Source organism: Ceratotherium simum, chromosome 32, assembly GCF_057802395.1.
Source record: "Ceratotherium simum simum isolate JZ-2026a chromosome 32, ASM5780239v1, whole genome shotgun sequence".
Lineage (NCBI taxonomy): Eukaryota > Metazoa > Chordata > Mammalia > Perissodactyla > Rhinocerotidae > Ceratotherium > Ceratotherium simum.
The window spans coordinates 19,425,339-19,447,669 of NC_141931.1; the positions used below are offsets into that span (position 1 = coordinate 19,425,339).

At 38.2% G+C, this 22,331-nt stretch overlaps 1 protein-coding gene across 5 annotated transcripts in view; it reads right to left on the reverse strand.

Annotated features, from left to right (window-relative positions):
• LOC101392675 (heat shock 70 kDa protein 14) overlaps positions 1–22,331 on the reverse strand; it is a 36,815-nt gene that overhangs the window by 11,653 nt on the left and 2,831 nt on the right. For 2 of the 5 annotated variants that reach the window (XM_087420807.1, XM_014783652.2), the window contains 2 exons: positions 20,570–21,298; positions 16,677–20,053 (listed from right to left, as the gene is read on the reverse strand). In XM_087420807.1, coding sequence (XP_087276933.1) covers positions 19,530–20,053; positions 20,570–21,131 — 1,086 coding nt within the window. In that variant the 5' untranslated portion in view covers positions 21,132–21,298 and the 3' untranslated portion in view covers positions 16,677–19,529. Of the gene's footprint in view, positions 1–7,071; positions 7,175–9,786; positions 9,943–11,258; positions 11,421–12,708; positions 12,814–13,734; positions 13,826–14,639; positions 14,746–14,879; positions 14,929–16,676; positions 20,054–20,569; positions 21,299–22,331 lie in introns of those variants that run through there. The other 3 variants (XM_087420809.1, XM_004425350.3, XM_087420808.1) reach the window with 3 other exon arrangements.

The window sequence follows — 22,331 nt, forward strand, 5'->3', positions numbered from 1 at the left end:
AAACACTACTAATTCTTCTGTCCCGGTAAAGGATTTGGTTTGCTCATTCCTAGAGAAATGAATAGGATAACCCACTTCGCAAGGGAGTTGGCACACTTTCTTATGTTGAACTTAATTTATGAATATGAAATTGTGAACTTAAAACCATATTCCCACATTATGGAGTTGAAGGCTGATTTCAGAATTCTATACATATATCTACGGAGTAGTCATGCTAAATATACATTAAAAAACCACTGTGCAAAGGTTCCATCCTTGTTCAGAAGAATCTATTTTGTGAGTAGATATTTTTCATGATGAAAATGAAAAAAATTAAATATTACTCCTAGTTAAAGGATTTAAAGCTGGATTCTATGCCAAACCTAACAACTTGAAATATAAGATCTCACACTGACACTGTGGAGCAGGAGAGAAGGTGTTTCAGGTTCCATATCTGAAGAAGAAATTAGTTGTGAAAGAAACATTCATTATTAAATATTTCTGTTTGTCCATTTGCTATTTTTTTCAAGTTGGAATTTAAAATATAACCTCTACTATCAGATATTTGTATTTTATACCCAGTTCAGTTTGGTATTTTCTGACAGCTGTTTTTTCCTATACCTCACTTTACTCACCTTCACGCCTGACCCCTACAACTACTTGAGTGTGTAATCTCTCACACTGAGCCTTGGGCCATGAAGAAAAGGTAGGTAATATTAGCCCATTTCCTGAAATACATCATGTATGATTATGTTACCTTGGAATAAAGGAAAGTTAAAGTACTGGATGTTTTGGTTTAGAAGGTATTGTGCTGAGTAAATGAATTAGATATACTGTGATATTTTGTGATTCTAAGTAAGTTCAAGCGCTTGAGCCAAAAACAGGATTAAATCCCCTATTTCTTTAAACGTGTCTGAGAGGGGAGAGGGGAGAGGGGAGAGAGGGAGAGAGGGAGAGAGGGAGAGAGAGAGGGAGAGGGAGAGGGAGAGGGAGAGAGAGAGAGAGAGAGAGAGAGAGAGAGAGAGAGAGAGCCCTTCTGCTTATGAAGGTATGACCTCAGAAGAGGCCGACTGTTAAGGGGCAGGTCATGCTGTGTGAACAGAAGAAGAAGGGAGGTGGGGAGAGGAAAGATTAGAAAAGGACTGAGCTGTGGCTCCAGCTTACAATATGCTCCTTATTCGGATGATGCTTGAGACTCAACCATAGGCCTCTGACTCTCCCTAAATAGAAGCCTTGGGGACCTACTGATAAGCAATGATCCAGGAGAAGCCACTGACAACTCATCATCCAGGGATGACAGAATGATTTGGAGGCAAGCAGTGAAGGCTCTTCTTTAGACCAATGCAACCAAAAAACAGGACTATTCTCCTTTTAAGTGTTTGATGTTAAAAGGGGTTATTTTGTTCAGATAATATGGATAAGGTAGAGAAGCCTGAAATAGGGCATCTAACACTTCCTGCTAACTTAGCATAAATAATGTGAAAATGATAAATTATCACAGGAAATTAAGTAATCTATTAAAAAAATAGTTCCTCATAACCAAATAAGGTCTATTTCAGGAATACAATGATAGTTCCAAATTAGGAAATTATCGACAATTTATCACATAACTTTAAGACTAAATATAAAGAAAACCCTAAGATTGTCTTGCAGGTGCCCAAAAACACATTTGTAAAGACTCAACACCTATTTAATATCGAAAGTCCTTTAAAAATAGGAAAAAAGGAAATGCTCAACATGATAAAGAGAATCTATTTCAAATCAATTACCAGTAACCCTATTTGTTGGTAAAAGACTAATAATACTCCCCTATATATATAAATATATATAAATAAAGAGGGACACACATTTGAGAGATAAAAGTATCAGCACTCACAGATATGACCCCATCCCAACAATCACAACTCCAGCTACCACCCCATGTTCCTGCTGCCCTTACAGCAGCACTCAAGAGTTATCTACACAGACTGTGTCCAGGGTCTCATCTCCTATTCTATATCAAACTCACTCCAGTGAGGTGTTTATCTCCACAATGCCACTGAACTTGCTCTGAGCAGTCATTTGCACATTGCCAAGCCCAGTGGTCAATCCTCAGGCCTCATCTGACTGGCCCTCCAGCATTACGGGACAGTTATCTTTCCCTCCCTTATGGAGACAGTTTTACTTGTCTTTCTGGTTCTTGTCTTTCCTCTCCAGCTATTTCTAAATCCCCTATGCTAGAAGCCCTTTTGGCTTGTACATGTCCAGAGTCCCTGGGCCCCGTCAAGGGGTCTCTTCTCTATTGTGGTTCTATTACTCTGTAGGTGATTTCATCCATTCATGGCTCCAAGTAGCATATAGGTGCTGACAGATGTGTACCTCCAGCCCAGACCTCTCTCCTAAAATCCAGTCTCATATGTCCAACTGCAGTGCACTCTTTATACTGCAGCCAGTCACCTACACTGTGATCTGGTCCCTACTTCCTCTTACCACTCTCTCCTTGGTCCACTCAATCTACCCACAACCTTCACTGCTGCCCCTTAAATATACCAAGCTTGCTCCTACCTCACTGTTCCCTCTCCCTGGAAAACCAGCAGAAATTCACATGGCTTATTCCTTCACTTCATTCAGGTCTCTCTCTGATGAAAAGTCACCTTCTTAGATGGGAATCTTACATGAAAAATCACCCTTTGTCACTAGTTATGCCCTTATCCTGCTTTATTATTCTTCATAATAGTTATCATAGCTGGGCATTATTTTCTTTATCTGTTTGTTTACATATTACCTGAAGATCCCGACTAGAATATAAGTTCTATGAATGCAAAGATGTCATTATATTTACTGCTGTATCCCAAGTGCCCACAACCTGCTTGGCACAGAATAGGTGTGCTCAATAATTAGTTGTGGATTAATTAGTAAATGAATTTGAACGTATGCCTAGGAAATTCAGAAGACCCCATGAAAAAGTATTAATACCAAGAGTTCATAAAGTGGCAAAATATAAGATAAATAAGCAAAATCAGTAAGTATTCCATTTATTAGCAAAAACAAATTGGAAAATAAAAGCATAAACATCTCATTCACAATAGCTATAAATCCTATAGCACACATAGCAATAATTTAATGGTAAATACTAAGAAAACACATAATTCAAGAAAGTATTAAAGAAGATTTGAACAGGGAGAGAGACCAACTTTAGGGTTAAGGAAATAAAATATTGTAAAGTTACTACATCATCCCAAATTATTTTATAGGCTTAATGCAACTGTACCAAAATCACAATGGGATTTTATGTAAGAAATCGAAAAAATAATTCCAAAGCTCTCTGAAAAACAAAGTATGAATAAAGAGAATTTTTAAATTTAAATTGTAATGTTAATAATGAAGGTTTACACCTACTCAGAAAGTAAATTGTTTCTTGAGCAATTTGGTAACAAATATTAAAAATCTTAAAATTTTGGATTTTACTCCCCAATTTTATTCTAAGGAAATTAAGGATGTTCATAAAGCCACAAAGACTGCTGTTTAAACACCAGAATAACCTACACAACCGACATAAAGAATTGGTTTTATAAATTATGGTACATCAATCCAGTGAAATACTATGCAGCTATTAAAACTGCAGATGTAGAGTCTGGGAGCTTGGTTAAAATGGAGGGATTAACCACATCAATGTATCTATGTACTCCTCCATAAGCCCACTAAACTGACAGTAAAGAGATGTAAGATACAAATGTACAGGGCAAAATAAATGGAAGAGAGATCTTGAGTTCGAGATGTCAACAAATTTTGGAAGCTGAAAAGGAGAGAGGTAATTGTCTTATAGCAGATGAAGCCTGAAATAACCAAAGAGAAAGCAAGGTGGTTTGACTCATAGAATCCCAGAGCACGCTCTCGACTTGGAAGCACCAAGCACCGCAGAAGGGGAGGGTGAAGCACAGAAGTCGAAGCAGGATGACTGGTAGACAGCACACATACAGAGTGCCTGGACCCCCAAGACCCTCCTCTACCCCAGACAGGTGGCCACCAGCACCTTCTCCCAAACTCAGAGACTGAGGTTTGGACCACTGAGTTAGAAGACTTGGGTACAAAGGTACAGCAGGGGGCAGGAGTGGGGCATGGTGCTGAGAATAAGCAGAATAAGGGAAAGTCTGCATATTAAAGAGTGGGAACCCTGAAGCTCCCTGCTCTCAGAAGGCCAGAAACTAGACATGTCCTTCTCAAGCCAAGAGATCAGAGATTCCTTCTTGAAAAACCAAATACTTCTAAGACCAGACTTCCAGATAGTAAAATGACGAAGGCAATGGGCCTAAGAGTAAAGAAGGAGCATGGGTTATACAGGCAGACTGACTGCCTGAGCTCCAACCCTAGCTTTATCACTTACATGTCAGCCTTATGGCTTTAAGCAAATACTAACCCATTCAGAAGCCTTTCAGTTTCCTTATCCAAAAGTGGAGATAACAGTGCCTACCTCATGGTGTTACTGTGCGGATTAATTGTTTTAATGCACGTAAAGCCCAATCATCCCCTCCCCCTTTCCCGTAAGGGGATTACACATCCCCGCCCACCGCCATTACCCTGACTTTGCAAGCCCTCTCTGTAGGTGGAGTCGACTTCTGGGCCCCATTGTCAGGCCTGGCCATGTGTGTAGCTTTGGCCAGCGGAATGTGAATACAGAGAAGTACCCTGTCTGAGCAGCAGCTTTAGAAGCCGTGCATATGCTGCAAGTTCTCTTCCTCTCTTTTTCCTGCCCTGAAAACTGCATGTCCCAGACAGCCGCTCTTTTAGCCAGAGTCAAAGACTGAGAAGCACGAAGAAAAGAGCCACAGCAGTAGACCTACGGCCATCTTCTGCTGCCCGTATGAAACAGAAGTGAGAAAAAACTGTTTACTGTAGAAAACCACTGAGATCTGGGGGTTGTTTGTTACTGCAGCAAGGTCAACGAACTAAAGAGACAACTATATTTTTAAATTCTCAAAGGCCTATATTTTAGAAATACCTGGAGAGTGAATCTTTAACAACATTCTTAATCCTAAGAATGTATTCGACCTCAGTTCAAGCAACTGAGAATTGTACCACCTGTGATATCTAAATGCCAGGCTCTATGACCAGTTAACAAGGGAAGAGAACTTGCATTAATTGATCACCTACAATATGCCACACACGATATTTCATTTAACCCTCATAACCACCCTACAGAATAAGTTACACTTATAATACCTACTTATTAGGTAAGTATTACCACCCTTCTAATAAGAAGAGGCAAGTAAGGCTCAGGAACTTAAGTGATCTGCCCACTCTGGAACTATCGGCACCGTGAGCCTCCAGATTCAGGTGGGTCTGTCTCTGAGCGCACTCCCTTCCCACCACTGCCTGGCCGCCACTAGACCGCATGTCTTATTCTCCATACCCCACCCCTAGTCCCCAGGCACCTTGCACAATGCCTGGCATATTATAAGTGTTCAAAACAATACTTACTGAACTAAATTGCAAAGAAAACCCCAAAAAACAAAAAAATGACTTCCATCATACAGCATATCTCAAAATAGTTAAAATATGAAAACCTTCAAACTATAAATTAAAAGAAAATAGTATTAAATATTTGTCATACATCTGAACAAAGAGGGAATTAATAAACTTAGAAGCAGTTGAAGAAATCAGAGTAACGGATCAATAGATTTAAATAGACAAATAAATGAAACTTCTGTATGTCAAATACCTTCCTCCCTAACAGGACCAAAATTAAACAGTTAACTACACGCCTCAGAAGAAGACTGCAGTAAATGACAGTTACTATTCTAACTACATAAAGCATTTGCACAAATAAATTTCTTTAAAAATACTAAGATTTAAATGATTAAATAGGCAAAGAATATGAAATAAAATATTTACACACAAGGAAATACAAAGTTAAGTAAACATTTGAAAAATATTCCTCTAGTAATCAATAAAATATAAAGTAAAAACCTATCTTTTTTAGTTGTTCAATGGAAAATTTATCTTTAAGTGATATAACTCAGAGTCAGTAAGGTAAAATGTATATTCTTAGGTACTGGTGATAGGAGTATTTGTTATTTCAACTCTTTTGGTAAGTAACTGAAGGTAAAAACAATCTTAAGCTATTTATACTCTTTAACTCAATAATTTTACCATGAGAATCTATCCTGAGAAGTAATCCTAAATATGGTGACAACCGATGTTCAAAGATGGGTATCACTTTTCCGGGAGGTGGGGATGGGGAGACCCAACCTAGGTGCTCACAATAGAACAATGAAATAATCTATGGTGATCTTCCTTTTCTAGAATATTAAGAATCTATTTAAAATTGTGTTTATGAAGACTATGCAGTAATATGGGGAAAGGAATTGGTTATAACATTACATAAAGAAAATAAAATTCAAAATTGTACATACAAATTAGATTAGTTAGAAATAATCCAAAATATAACAGTGGTTGCCTTTGGGTATTTTCTTATATGAATACTTATTATCATTTTAATAATGAAAATGAAAAAATGTATATATGTGTTAAATGAGTAGAAACAATCTTGGGGAAAAAGGAAAACATCAAAAATTTGAATGTTTTTGAAAGTTTCAAAATATATTCTTCTGCAAGCAGAGAGAAGCAATATAGTGTACTGGTTAAGAGCAGACTCGGGAACTACACTGAGTTAAATCCTGGCTCTATCACTAGCACATCATTGCCTCCAGGAAGTTATCCATCTCTCTGTACCTCAGTGCCTTCACTCATAAAATGAGGATAAATAACAGCGCCTAGCTCAGAGTTGCTGGTGAGTATTCAACGAGTTCATCCATGGAAAATACTTAGATACAGGGCTTGGCACATAGTAAACATTCAAATACCTGTCAGTCTTTGCTTACATATTAAAAAATATACTGAAAAAGAACTATTTTTTTTTGCTATAAAACTGATATACATATATCTCACAAGAGCCATTTATCAAAATTTAACCAATTTTCCTTACTCATTAACACAAGCTCAGAAAATATTTAAATTCATAAAAATATTCTTTCAGTACTAAGGGGCTATATTTCCTAAATTCCAAGTCTGAAACTACTCCTCACATAAATAAGAAAAATATAAAAGTATTACCTTGTTGATATCATCTGCTGTAAATCCACTTTGTTCTAAGAGTTCTCTGATTGCTTCAATACATTTATTAAAAAGTGGAGAACAGAGAAGTTCAAATCTTGCTCTGTACACACACACACACACACACACACAGAGAAGAGAAAGACATAAAGAAAAGGTTTAGCACAATTAAACAAGACATCTTTTTCTTGTGAACAGTAATGCCAAAACCTAATGTGATGGTTCTCTTAAAGAATAGGTTTACGATGAGAACAGGATATTTTAACACCCAGCAGTGCAATACCATGAGGGGGAAAAACCTAGGTTATTCATCTACAAATGTATGAAGATATTTAACATCAAATTCAGGCAGGAGATTCTTACATAACCATGGCCTACTTACCAGCTTTCAAAAAAACCTAAAAATAAATATTAAACCTATGGCATTCCCAACAGTAAATTCATTGATCCAAATCAAATCATCATTTGGAAGTTTCTGCTATTTTTATACGTTAAAGTTTTAAAAATTACTTATTACTTTTCTTTATAATCTGAGACTATGCTGTACATAAGTTTTGTTCTTATGCACTGCTTGAGGTGCCTGAATGCTAGCATATAATTTTAAGACCTATGTTCAGGAAAAATGTATTCCCTAATTTCATACCGAACTTCTTAAATGCAGATGACTGCATTTAAATTTTTAAATTTATTTGTGCTATCTCTAGATATTGAAACATACTTTATCGTTGAAATCTTTGTGATAAATGCAAAATTTCCTTAAGGAAAAATTACAAATTCTATTTCATTCTTGATAACTGGTATGAATAAGCAAACACATATCGAGTTGGACAAACTTAGCACCAAGTTAGGAATTTTGGAAATAGAAAAAATACAAAACACTCTGCCCACAAAGAGATTTCAATTCAAGTTAACACCTTTCTGTCTTTCAGGCTGTAGCTTGAAATCTGTCTTAAAAGTGCTAGACCAGTACCGCCTAATAGAATTTTCCGTGAGCCACTAGCCACATGAGGCTACTGCTCACTTGAACTGTGGCTAGTGCTACTAAGGAAGTGAATTTTTATGTTATTTATTTCTAATTAATTTAAATTTAAACAGCCACAGACCGTATTGGGCACACAGATCTAGAGTCTTCAGGAAAGCCCAGGGAGAGTGAGGAAGCTAAACTACAAGGGCCAGACGAAGAGAGAATTTAATCAAATACAGCCAGTAGAATCCTAAAAATAATATAATACTGTAATTCTGGAAATTTTCACTATATTTCCACGTCATCTGTTAGGTTGTTGGGAGGTTGAATAGCTTACCCAATGTAGCTACTATTATTATTAGTAACATGCAACACAAAACGATAGGGCAACGTTCTCCCTTTGGACTTTCTGGGTAAAAGGGCAATCACTTGTAACCAATGTTTCGGATTATATAAAAGATATGGGTATTAAAAACAATTTTATGCACATTAAACCTGTGTTTACTAAACGTCATAAGAGCTATTCAAATTTAAAACGTTGAAGATGGGGCCGGCCCCATGGCTTAGTGGTTAAGTGCGTGCGCTCCGCTGCTGGTGGCCTGGGTTCGAATCCCAGGCGCGCACTGACGCGCTGCCTCTCCGGCCATGCTGAGGCCGCGTCCCACATACAGCAACTAGAAGGATGTGCAGCTATGACATGCAACTATCTACTGGGGCTTTGGGGGAAAAAATAAATAAATAAAATTAAAAAAAAAAAAAACTTATTAAAATGTTGACGATGGATGACAGAGCAAACAAAACCAAGACAGATCTCCATCTTCAGTATGAAGTGATAGTTAAAGAGTCTGAGCTCCGGAGTCAAACTGGCTGGGTCTGAACCCAGCTCCATCGCTGACCAGCTCTGCAGCCTGGGGCAAGCAATGAAAGCTCTCTGAGCTTCAGCTTCCTCACTCGCAAAATAAGGAGAACAACAGCACTGACCTCATTGGGCAGTTACAAGGATTCGATGAGTTAATACACGTCAATACTTAGAAGACAGCCTGCCACACAGTGTTAACTACTGAGTTACAGTCAGCAACCACTGAAACATGTGCAAGCCCCACATCCAATTTAAGCAGCAAAGAACTAGGGACTAGGGGCCGGCCCAGCAGCCTAGTGGTTAAGTTTTGTGTGCTCTGCTTCGGCAGCCCAAGTTCCGTTCCGGGCACAGACGTACGCCACTCATCACCCATGCTGTGGCAGTGACCCACAGACAAAATAGAGGAAGATTGGTCACAGATGTTAGCTCAGGGCAAATCTTCCTCAGCATTAAAAAAAAAAAAAAAAAAAAAGCAAGAAAAAAGAACCAGGGACTATATAGGTGGGACTGCAATTTAGTAAGGGACATCTGAAAATCCAACCTTCAAGTCTGCTCTCGCCTTTCTTTAAAAGGCCTAGCGGGTTTTTTTCACACACTGCTATTTGTAGCTATAAATAACAGGGTAAGCAATCACAACTGATGTAATTGAAATTACATTATAATTACAACTAATATAATCAAAACTGATGTAACTGTGGGAACAGTTACCTAGTCTGACAAAAACTGGGCCCCAGAAGTAAAGACAGGAAAGCTCTCCTTTTATAGATAGCTAATAAATCTCAAATGAACAAACAAAAAACCCAAAGTGACAACATTACACCTAAATATGAAGGCACTTGGAATTTTTTTTAAAAAGTTTTTTGAACTTTTTACCTGGACACATCAGTTTTACCTGGACACATTGCAGTCAAAATCTTGACCTTCATATAATGAGTCAAGGAAACAATTGGCACTTCCCAAGGTTGACAAAGAGTGTTTTGCAACATCAGCACTGTTCATCAATTTCATCATGGCTCGGGCATTTCCTCTCACATCATGCTTGAAGGATCTAAATTAAAAACATAGTCTTTGAAGTTTAAAAATTACTAGGTCATTTAGAATTTATTATAGCTAAAATCTGGATAATAATAATCTCATGAATCAATTATTAATACCAGATTTTAGTATCTGGCTGCAAACCTTCCAAAACTCCTAAAGAAAATTCTCTGCAATTAAAAGAAGGGTATCCTCAAGAAAAATGAATAACCAATATACTTCATACTCTGAATTGCTGCATCCTGTAACTGTAATAACAGAGTGTACTTTGAAGAAAGTGGAGTAGCTGTCATCTTTTTGCAGATGAGACAAACGGAGGTTGAAGATTTATGTAAGTGGGTGAGGTTTCATCTCAGCCTTCACAATCACAGCACAATCACTGTTTAATGGTACAAAATTATCTGTCCAGTATTAAAAAAAAAAACAAAATTAAAAACCTAAAAGTGCTTCTTCAAAGACATTTGATGCATACAAAATATGTAAAATTGCAGTTCCTCTATCTCCAAGATGAGTTAATTGTTAAAACTGCTTGCTAAGCAGTGATCAATGGCTCTGTTTCTAAACATGTTTAATAATTGGAATTGTTAGTAAAATTAACAATGCCCAACCTGACTTGAAACACCTTGGCAATAAAAAGCAGTATAAGTCTTTATTAAAGTGAGAAATTATCACTTTTTCAAGACTTCTTTACCCAGTTTAGTCAAACTGATGAAAATACTGTTCCAGCTACATTTTCTTAAGAGCAGCAATGTCTAAAATATAACTGTTATCTATTTGACCCTGGATGTACCAAACAGGATTTTGAATAGAATTTAAATTCCATTTTGAATTTTGAGTGGAATAATTATATCCAGTAACAAAACTAAAATATTCCTTGTGGCAGTAGATTAGAAATTAAATAAACACTTCATAAGACATTAACTCACTGGAATGTGACTCTAACATAACATAATCTTCATCAGACCTAAACTTTTAAAAACTGTTCAGAAGGTAGTGAGGCCTCAGTGCCTGTACCCTCCTTTACCTAGACCTAACAGCAGCACATGAAGAATTAAGAAATCGAACTTGAAATCCAAGTCCATGCAGTTCAGTGTCTGGTGGTCCCTCACACTAAGTGAAAAATCCAAGCACACTGCACTGGGCAACTTAGCCTCTGCTTCCTCAAAACTACCTGGATAGGACATTATAACTCTAGACACAAAAATATCCAATGCACTGAAAATAACCCAACCTCCTTTGAAGCAGGGCAATTTAAAATAAATTAGGAAAAAAAAAAAATCTGAACAGAAACTTCAATCAAAAGACATGATCAAGTCCATTAATACTCACCGCTGGAACTCAGAAGCTAGATACTGCGCTAAGGTTTCTGTGAAATGTGTACCTCCAATGTTATCATCAGTGTTTGTTGAAAGAACACGATATATTCCACTGTTAACTTCCATGACACTGATAGACAAGGATGTTCCTCCAAGTTTAAACACCAAAATATTGCTTTAAAGAAAGATAACATGAGTAAGTGATAAGAGAATTACAATATTTTAAAGCTAGACTGGACACTAGAAGTCAGAGTTTAATCCCTTTAGATCACAAATGAGGAAACTGAGAACCTCACAGGAGTCAACTAAATTGTCCATGGTCATCACCTAGTGAGGAATCAAGCCTAGAACCAGATCTTCTCATCTAAATCAAAGTCCTTTTTAACTTAGTTGTGCTGGTAAAACTGGATTCTTCTGAGTAACTGGAGTTCAAAACACTAACTTTTCAAAGTAAATAAAGAGATTTGTGATTATAGTGAATTGTAAGAGAATTAAATACAGAAATTTTATGTGTTAATACTGTCCAAGTTACTAATGCAGTAACACACCTATAAAAATAAAACATGAGGAAAAATAGGAGCTAATTTCCTATGTATCAAAATTCATAATTTCTGATATTTTACATTTATTTAGTTTATCTAAAAATAATTTCCTAGTGATTTATACATATTACTTTCTTTACTCTGTGAGATATGAATGAGATAAAACAATTAGGGAAAACTAACAGATCTGGGGCCGGCCCCGTGGCTTAGCGGTTAAGTGCGCGCGCTCCGCTGCTGGCGGCCCGGGTTTGGATCCCGGGCATGCACCGACGCACCGCTTCTCTGGCCATGCTGAGGTCGCGTCCCACATACAGCAACTAGAAGGATGTGCAACTACGACATACAACTATCTACTGGGGCTTTGGGGAAAAAGAAATAAATAAATAAAATTATAAAAATATTTAAAAAAAAACAACAAAAACTAACACATCTGAATCAATCTCCCTAAAGTTGTATGTGTCAGGTCTATTAAGATAAGTTTGACAACTAAATTGGAGTATGTCTTACTATTTCATTATCAAAAGACATCTTAAAACCCCATCTCCTGCCAAGACACATGTATGTAAAAGTACTCACTGTTTCTAAACATGTTTAATAACTGGAATTGGAAGTAAAATTAACAGTGACTTAGCTTCAGTTGGAACTTGGCTGGAATTATAAATTTCAAATCTTCCTCCAATAAAAGGACAAAATGTGGGTGATAAAAAGAAGGGCAGGAAAGCTCAATCTTCCCTCCTGTTATGTCCTTGCTCTGTTTTCCTAGCACATCTTTCTCATCTATTTGAAAAACTCTAGGTGAAAGTTTCGATGTCTTTTTATCCATAGAGGCTTGGAGCCACTACCTTATATAACAATCCCTATTGATATAATTTAAAACGTTTTCTGCACTGAAAAACTTAAAGCTGCAAATATGGTTTTTACCTTTTCCCAGTGGGGGAGTCTTGTCCAATTCCATAAGCCAGAAGAGCTGCAGACGGTTCATGGATTAACCTCAAAACATTAAATCCAGCAGCTCTGGCTGCTTCCCTGTGGACAATTTGTTTTCAATGAATTTAATATCACAACAGGTTCAAGCCTAAATTTTTAGAAATGCTCTGCTAAAGATTTTATGCAATAGCAAATAAGATTTCACAAGTAGAACATGAAGGGTAACGATCTTTAGAAGCAAAATAATAGAACACAAGAAATGGATATAACTGTTAAGAGTAAATCATTTTTTGTTTAAAATAATAAACTTCAGATTCTATTTTCCTGACAAAGAAAATAACATGTGTTTATACTGAATAAGGAAAAGAAAGCTCTCAAAAATGCCCATGCTTACACACTTTAGAAAGAGATTAAGACAAATTTATATTTTGGAATTTTCTGATTTCTTTAATTTAGGGTCACAGTTTTTAACATACCACAAGTTCAAGTAAATAAAGCACTTCTCTGCTCCAGAAGCAACTTAGATGCTCTCCAAAGTCCCATATGGAACTTTATCCACATGCTCATCAACTACACTTGCATAATGATCTATAAAAACTAAATGCAACTTTTTGTTTAGATGTTAAGATCTAAGGTGAAGAAATAATCACAAATATTTTCTACAATTGCATATTTTTATATAATTCCCACACAAACCTTAATTACATGAAACTAATGCAAAGTGATTCATACACATCAGCTTAACTTGGTAATTAAAAATGTTTCTAATCAAAAGAGCTAAGAAGGTACCTCTAATTGTATGTTCTCTTGGCATTTCATAGAAGACAGGAAATACTAATGATCGTTACCACACTTTTTACCATACTATTTACATATGTAAATATATACACGTATTTACAAATACAATTTTATTGTGTAAGGCATTTTCAAATACAATTGTACATTTTACTATATAGTGATATTATGAAATTTGTATTTCCTTTAACTAAACAAATAAGATAAACCCCACATTACACTTACCCAAGAGCATTTTTTTGCTTTTCTCCAAAATCAAATGGAACAGTAATAACTACATCATTTGCATCTGAGCCCAAGACAGAATGTGCCGTTTCTGTATATGAAAAAATACAAAAATTCTGATGACACAAAAAAAGTCAAGTGATACTTTCTGAGGTTTACTAATTTGTGCCAAAGATCTTCTCACTATAAAGACTCTCCAATTTTTGCCCCGCTCCACTAACTTTCTTCTCTTGCTCTCCTAAATCATGCAGTACTTTTTGTGGTTTTGGTAGTTTGTGGACATGGAACTAGGTACTTTCCAAAGAGCCTGGCTGTTAGGCTTCAAAGTTTCAACCATCTCCCAAATTAGACTGGGTCCATCGAGAATGAGCTTCTAATGTGTCAGTGTGAAGACAAAACAGCATAATGTTAGTTCAGCACATTAAAAGGCTGCCTTCCATCCCACAAGTTCATAAGACAATTCCAGAGCTGAAGTGAGCCTTATAAGTAATCTACTCCAGAACTTTCCAAATTGTTCCACAGAACGCCACTTAGCTTTGAGTCTTCATCTGAAGTGGTGATAAACCAGACATACGTAATCTGCCTCAATAGCTACTGAAAGAGCACTGTCAACACTGAACAGGGAGACATTCATTCTTCACTAGCTTATTTGGCCACTTCATTTTAAGAAGTTCTGAAAATGCTAATCTGGCCCGATCCACTTACATTACTTCTAGAGAAACCAAGGTCAGCGAAGGTAAGTCATTTAGCCAAGGTCACAAGCCAATTAGTGGCCCAGTCAGCTCTAGTGTTTAGGTCTCCTAACTGCTAATCTGCTCATCACCTTGCTTCTCCCGAGATCAAAAAACACCTCTAACTTCTTTTTTAACATTAACTTTTAAAAGATCTTCTCTTTTGCTCAATACCTTTCATTTTACTAAATATCAGTCTGGCAACATCTTCTGGGCTAACAAATTTTGTTTCTTCTCCAGTATCTATTTCATATCGTAATTTTCCATTTTTTTCAATGACCTATAAAGGAAATTATAAGTGTGTTAAATAAGTCATAATTTTAATAAAAATACAAAGTTTCAAGTCAATATAATAGGTTATGATCTTGGCAATTACTTTGTATAACAGAGAAGTAAAAATTGAATCATACTCACTAAACATTTACTTTCTGTGATGTACTTCTGGGCCTGTGGATCATCAGAGCTGTCCGTAAAGATAAAGACAGTTAAGTATTAAAATCAGTACTGTTGATATAGAAGGTTTAAAGAAGACTATATTTTTCAATACCACTGAACAAATATAAAAATATAAACAAAATTATTAAGTCACTTAATATTAACAAATCTTGAAACACTACAGATGTTAATAGGATTAAATGGATGCAGTATTTACAATGGTTACGGTAGTTCATTTAAAGTACTAATCTTCACATTTGAAAATGAATAGCTCTTACTTGTTCTTATTTTGCCATTAACTGATGCTACACATTTAGGGGTGATTTTTCATAATATCAATGATTTTATGTCATATACTCTCATGCAACCACTGAGATGAAAAGGAGAAAAGGAGGTAAGATTGCCAACTATAGGCAAATAAGAATATCTAACACCATCTTTGTTACTTGGCTTCTGAACACGAATCAACACAAAACCAAAGACCGAGCAACAGTATGCATGTTATCTACGGAAAGGTGCAGAGTACTATAGGTAGATAGATCTATAATGTCCTGCACACAGTAGGTACTAAATAAATGTATATGGCAATGAAAAAATTAAAACAATGGGTGTTACGTTGTTCAAGATGATAATACCAACTTATGCAGACTACAAAATATTTTCACATATATTACCTCACTTGATCTTCGGAACACCTAAGTGGGGTTCATTTGGCAGTACTATTTTAGAGGTAACAGGTTCATAGAGGGTCAATGACTTACAAGCTAATGAGCGGCAGAGTCAGTACCTGATCCTAGGTCTTCTCTATCAGGCTAGTGTTGTTTACCCTTTACCAGACTGCCTGGCAGTAAGATGGTAAGTGACTAAAGTAATTCTGCCCCTTGAGCAGGGATAGGAGTCTGATCCTTGGCTTAATTTCATCTAGAAATTAAGAGGAAGTAGGCTGGTCCCAAACTCTTCTTTCAAGGGGCTGTGGCTATTCTGTTCAGAGACGTCTTAAATGTTTAATAGGAGGAGGTGAAAATTAATAGTGGCTAATTGCTGAAGGGTTACTGAACAGCTGAGAACCCTAACCCTCATAAAGGTTAAAGATGGACTAATTCCATCTTTATAAATAAGAGGAAGACATAAAGGGTTTAAGATGGACTAATTCAGCTTAGAACACTGTCTGGAATACTTGCAGATTGCTCATGTTTCCTTTTCTATGATTGATAGAGAGGAAGTAGCTAAGTAGCTTGCCCAAAGTCACATGGCTAATTAATGGCAGAACTGGCTGGAAGATGCTCCTTTCAAACAAAGTTTAGTATTTTTTCCAATAAACCCTCCCTTCCTCCCTTTTTCTAAACCCAGTATTTAGACTACACCCTGGACAAATATTTTAAGAGTAAGAAAAAAAGATTAAGTGTGCCCACAGTAATTTTTTTTTACACCAATATTACAATTTCAGCATGACAGTCACAGGTTTTTTTAAGAATAGAACTTCAGTCAACCAGGACAATTTATCCTATTATGTGTAAGTTATCTTCCACTCAGACATGACCATTTGCCATGAAAACCTATCTGATGCAATTTATAGAACTCTTTGAAATGGAAAATTATTTCTCAATTGCCACGCAAAGGGCTTCTCTCACGTGAGGACAGAAAGCAAATGTAGCTCTTAGGGCCACATACAGGAAAGGCCCTGAGACCAGCTAGCAGAGAAGAAAGCAGAGAATGGAGGTGACGACAAATGATCCCGGATATCGCCAGAAAGTAGCGGACTCACACACAACTACATACATGTAAAAACTTTATTTGTCCACACCAGGATTAAATTACTTAACAGAAAAACAAAGGATGACGGCAGGTTGGTATACAAAGCACCTCATTTACCTCATGGTCTTCAGGAGGCAGAGCGTTAATCCCACCATTGTATCACAACCTTTACCAGCAACGCCATTTTCTCTTCCTCCTCCCTCTTTAAATGTCTCTTGCACAGTCAGCAGGCTCTCGGACCTGGCACACAGCACTAACATGCCTCAGGGTCTTCTTCCCCATGTCTGTCACATTATAGGGCCTTCCATGTCTGAAAGCGTTTTCACAAACATTTGTTCACCTTACCCTCACAACAGTCCTGTGAGGTAGGTAGGAGAGTTACTCGTTTCCCACTTTATAGGTGAGGAACCTGAGTTACAGAAGGCTGAAATGACTTGCCTGAGGATGGACAAGTAGTAATGGTTGGGCCTAGAATTCAGGCAGGATTTCTGTGCTTTTCTTTCATACAGCCTCCTCTTATTACAACTTCCTTCCTCTTAACAATATTTTGCCTATTTTTCTATTTACTTCTTTAAGACCTTTCCTTTTCGTTTTATTCCCACATTAAGGGTACTTCACCCATTAGATTTTTACAATGCTATCTCCAAAGTTTGACTCCACTTCTGTTCTTTAGCACTTCTCTGATCTCAAATAAATCTCTGCCTCAGTACTTTGCTACCATTAATAGATTAATACAGTACAGGTCTAACTCTCCTTTAAGTACTTTCCTGTTTTTCCAGAAAGTCTACCTATTTACATTAGTGTTATCCAGTTATAACTGACACATATACCTACAGATAATGGCCTAAAACAATTAAGAAAATGCATATATATATATATATAAAATCTCCATTTCAAGCCTTAATATATGCTCCTTTAAAGCAAGGAATCTATGTCTGGTGTAGTGCTTATAGAAGTTCATAAGTATATTAATAAATATTAATCTATAGAATGCCTCCTTAAAATACAATCATTACCAGTATTTCACTTACATTAATATGCTATGACTGAAAATACTACAATTAAAATTTCATTTTGCCTTTTTTTGTTACGCTACCATCATATAATTTTTTTAGAACTGGAAGGTACTAGCAAAGTCATCTAGCACAAATCTCTCATTTTCAAGAAAGGCATTGACACACAAAAGGGGCAAGTGATTTGCCTCAAGTTAACAAACTGTGACAGGATTAGAACCCAGTAGTTCTAACTAGATTCCAGTGTATTCCACCACACCAGCTGCCTCCTACATCCATCACCCATTTGTCAGAGCAGCTTGCTTGCTTGCCAGCTACTCATGGTTCCAGGTATGTTCCCACTGTTGTTTTGACTATTTCTCCATCTATCTGTATTTCCAGCATTTAGGTAAACACCCAAGCCTGCAAAATATAAAACAAAACCTCTCCCAACATGCCCACACTTTTTTTTTCAGCCTCTAGATTGAAAGAAAGCTTTTTAAATTCAAAGGCTCCTATTTGTATTTCCTGAAAGTACTGAGTAAACCACTAAAAGCTTTAAGTTAGTTTAATGATGGCTGGTAATGGCTTCTCTTCTAACGTAAACTGGAAGTATGGCTCAACACCTTCATATCTCCCAAAGGAAGTGTGTGTGTTTTGGGGGGAAAAGGGGTGTATTTGTTGAGGGCTTGTGCTTAGCAGAAGTCATCTGTTGCAGGCAGTCTTTCTCCATACCACTCTCAATTGTTCCCAAAGATGTTCTCTTCCACTATGTGCCATTAACTAGGTACACCATGTGAGAAAAAGTGACCTTGGAAAGTTCCCTAGAAGGAAAGTTTTCTAGGGCTTGCCCTCTGTAACATACTAGACAGAAAAAAGGCTAACAGAAAATAATGAAATTAGCTAAAAGCATTTGGGAAACTGATATAATCCGAAATGTTTCCACAATGTTCAAATGCAACCCAAACTTAGACATCTAATTATGCATATAAAGGGACCCAAATAATATGGAATGTAAAGAATTTACTTATATTTAATATTTTATAAAACAGCCCGTATCTCATTAAAACAAAGATTACCAATATGAACCAAAACACACACTGCAGCTCCCTGTCAGTTCTGACTTATATCCTTATAGGGATAAGAGACTAAGAACTAGCAAAATGGAGGGAAGATGATTTGACTATTGAGTGCTTACTGGTAGGTACTATCATAGACACAGCACTGCAAATGTGAGATAAAGGTACAAATACATGTTGTGTCTCTATCAGTCTAATGAGCTATAGAGGGATTTAAAAAAATGAAGATCTTCAACTCCAGGAAGTAGTCAAGTTACGCTAGGAAGGATTCAAGCAATGAGGTCACGTGTACAACCATAATTTTATATCTTGTCAACTAATGTGCCTCACCTTAGCCATACGTCGGCCAAGGTCATATGCATTAATAACTTACACACGTATAGTGCTTTTAAACTTTTACACCTTTTCACATCTATTAGCCACTTCATCCTCACAACAACCCTGTGAGGTAAGCAGGTCAGGAGTTATTACCTAGCCCCCATTTGACAGTTGAGGAGACTGCTGTAGAGAGGTAAACTAAACTGCCTCACATCAGTGAGGCACAAAGCCATAGCTAACTAGCTCTCTGGACTTGGCTCCATTTATTTTCTTTTAGGCCACCTCTCACATATCTGAAAGGTCTTTCAATTAGCAGAGAAGCTTGGGAAAAGCAACTAGCACGTGTATTCCTACCACTCTTCATGTTAATGGTTCGTGCACTCTTCTTTTCCTGAGGACATGGAAAAGGAGCCAGGGTACCAGAAGGAAGGTGTTGGAACTGGGCTTCTACCAGTTTAAGAAATACACCCTTTTGTAATCAGTTCCTAACTTTTGGTATTCGAAATTAACCTCTGAAGCAATTTTTCAAGCCCTAGCTGAAAAGCACCAGTGGCCTCTTCCACTGCTGTTGCCAAGCGTCTGACTGCGATCACAGCATCCCTCCGGAGCTCGTTGGCAGTATCTTGCTGAGCACTGGCCTCCTCGCCAATAGCAATCAGCCTGTCCAATTTCTCTTCCTCACGCTTGGCAAGTTCTCGTGCCAATCTCCTGTTTTCTGCCAACTCTGCTGCAATAGTCCTGGCCACTGAGCGCCTTCTTCGCCTTGCCCACCGTGGAGGGGGCTCACTGGTCAAAGGCCTATCCCCATCAGAAACAAAAGGAACTCTGCAGGAGGAGACCGGAGGCTGCTGTGTGGAGGCCACCCCAGGAGTGTTTCGGCTGGTGCTGGTGGAGGGGCTGGGCTCACCGGACACACCCAGTCTGGTCATGGGACTGCTCTGACAGGGAGCAACTGCACCTCTGAAAAGGTGGTGGGAGCTGCTGTAGCTGGGAGTCCCTTGAGAGCACCCTGAAAAACAAAGCAACAATGTTGCAAAGAGGACATTCCTACTAAGGGAATGCTCAGCCAGCAGCAGAGTTGAGAGAAAATTACAAAAATATGGTATGGTAGTTCCTAGAAAGCCCTCTCTCCACAAGGGACTGGGAAGAATTCATTTCCTTAATCTGGACATTTTGGCCTGTCGTAATCTTACTGCTAAAACTTCCTCCTTGCCTTCCTGAAACCCTTTCCATGTAGCTATCCAACCCACAATATATCCACAAATGCCTAAGTACCCATTATAAATAATGCCCAAACTAGTTTAGTTCTAAAGAGTACTTCTTTTATGTTTAAAGAATTCCAATACCTTACATACCTAGGGTCACAGCTTTTAAAAACCTGCAGCCCTTTATCCTACCATTACATTAAAAAAAAAAAGGAAAGGGGGCAGAAACAGGGACAATGCTGAAGAGAACACCAAACCTATACTGCTGTTTAGAATCAAGTGACTCTGGGACCCCAATCCTTCACAAGCTTGGGAGTTACCTGCACCTGAGGATTCATCCCAGGAGTCCTCAAGGTCACTGGTTTCTCGCATCTGGTCACTGATTCTCAGTTGACAATCCTCATCTGAGTCCTTAACTGTTTTCAAGACAGGCTGATGATCTGCTGCCTGAGTCCTTTTTGCTCTCAGAATGCTGGTTCCCTCTTCCCCTGGGGTGTCAGAGGCCACTAAGTTCTGATCACAGTGCTTGGCCCAAGCAGCATCCTCCATTAAGTTCTCCGGGTCAGTCACTATCTGATGTCGGAGAAGCTGATCCAACGTATCATAAAATGGACAGTGTGGTGGATCACCCATACTTGTGGCATGGGCAACATACGCCTTTAAATATAATGCCTTCAGAACTTTAAACTTGGAGCGGCACTGACGTTCGGTGCGGCGGAAGCCTTCCTGCTGCATTCGCTTAGACACAGCCTGATAGACATCTGCATTATGATGCACAGTCTGGAGGCGCTGAATATACTCTGCCTCGCCTAGTATGGAGAGAAGAGTTCGTGTCTCCTGTCTGGACCACCGGATGCCCGCACTGCTATTGGAACTGGCCATAGTGGACTGGGAAGGAAGGCTGGCTGAAGGAAGCTCCTGGGCAGAAAGGTGCAAATCTGAAGGTACGGGGAGGCTCTGTGCGCTCTTAGTGTGTTTCCAGGAGCCAGGTGATTCTTCCCTCTCAGGGCTAATTGCTGAGAAGCCAGGTCCAAGGACCGAATTTCTGGCTGGAAGGCCACAGGGGAATGAGAGTTACAGGGAGGGTGGAAGGATAATTGTGGCAGCAAGTTAAGCGGTGCTACCTGTAAGTAGGTGGCAAACAGGCAGGATGCCAAGACTGAGAAAGCCCAGCTTTGGGAGTCTGCCCAGGATGGGTACTGGACCAGGGGCTAAAAAGGGCCTTACTGACTTGGTGGCAAGGGGCCTGGCTCCTCTACAAAGGGAAGAATGCTTCCAAGGTTGAGATCTGGTACAACTGTAGATCTGTAGAAATCACCATTGTCTAGTAAGTAGACAGACGGAGAGGGGACTACCTGGACCATGAGGCAGCTCACTCTGGAGAAGTGCTAGCAGGACCACGGTGTAGCAGTACGTCTGAAGGGTGCACATCCTTTACTAACCTTGGCCTAAGTAGCATGCTGTGGCTATATATTAGCATCAGACTGTCACCACCACATTCCTTTGTTAAAAGGCAACTTTCAGGGCCAGAAAAGTGGGCCAAGTTGTTCCTGCTAATACAAAGCTTTTTGTATAATATGGTAGAAGACAACCACATCATCACTCCAACCATCTGCCCTAAAACAGCAGCATAAAACCAACAGGGCTAGCAGGGGATAGACGTACGGAAATATTCTGTATCTCGATCATATCAATGTCAGTATCCTGGCAGTGACACTGTACTACAGTTTTCCAAGATGTTACCATTGGGAGAAAGTGGTAAATCCAGTACTACATTGGCTCTCGCTGTATTCTTTCTTACAACTGTATGTAAATCTACAATTATCTCAAAATAAAAAATACAATTAAAAAATATATACTGTTGGCTGCTTACAAAGAATCTAGCTTCCAGACCCATCTACAACTCCCTGCTTTTTTCAGTTTATAATTTGAAAATTTTCAACACCAACTCATTTATTTTCTTTTTTTTTTTAAAGATTTTATTTATTTATTTTTTCCCCCAAAGCCCCAGTAGATAGTTGTATGTCATAGCTGCACATCCTTCTAGTTGCTGTATGTGGGACGCGGTCTCAGCATGGCCGG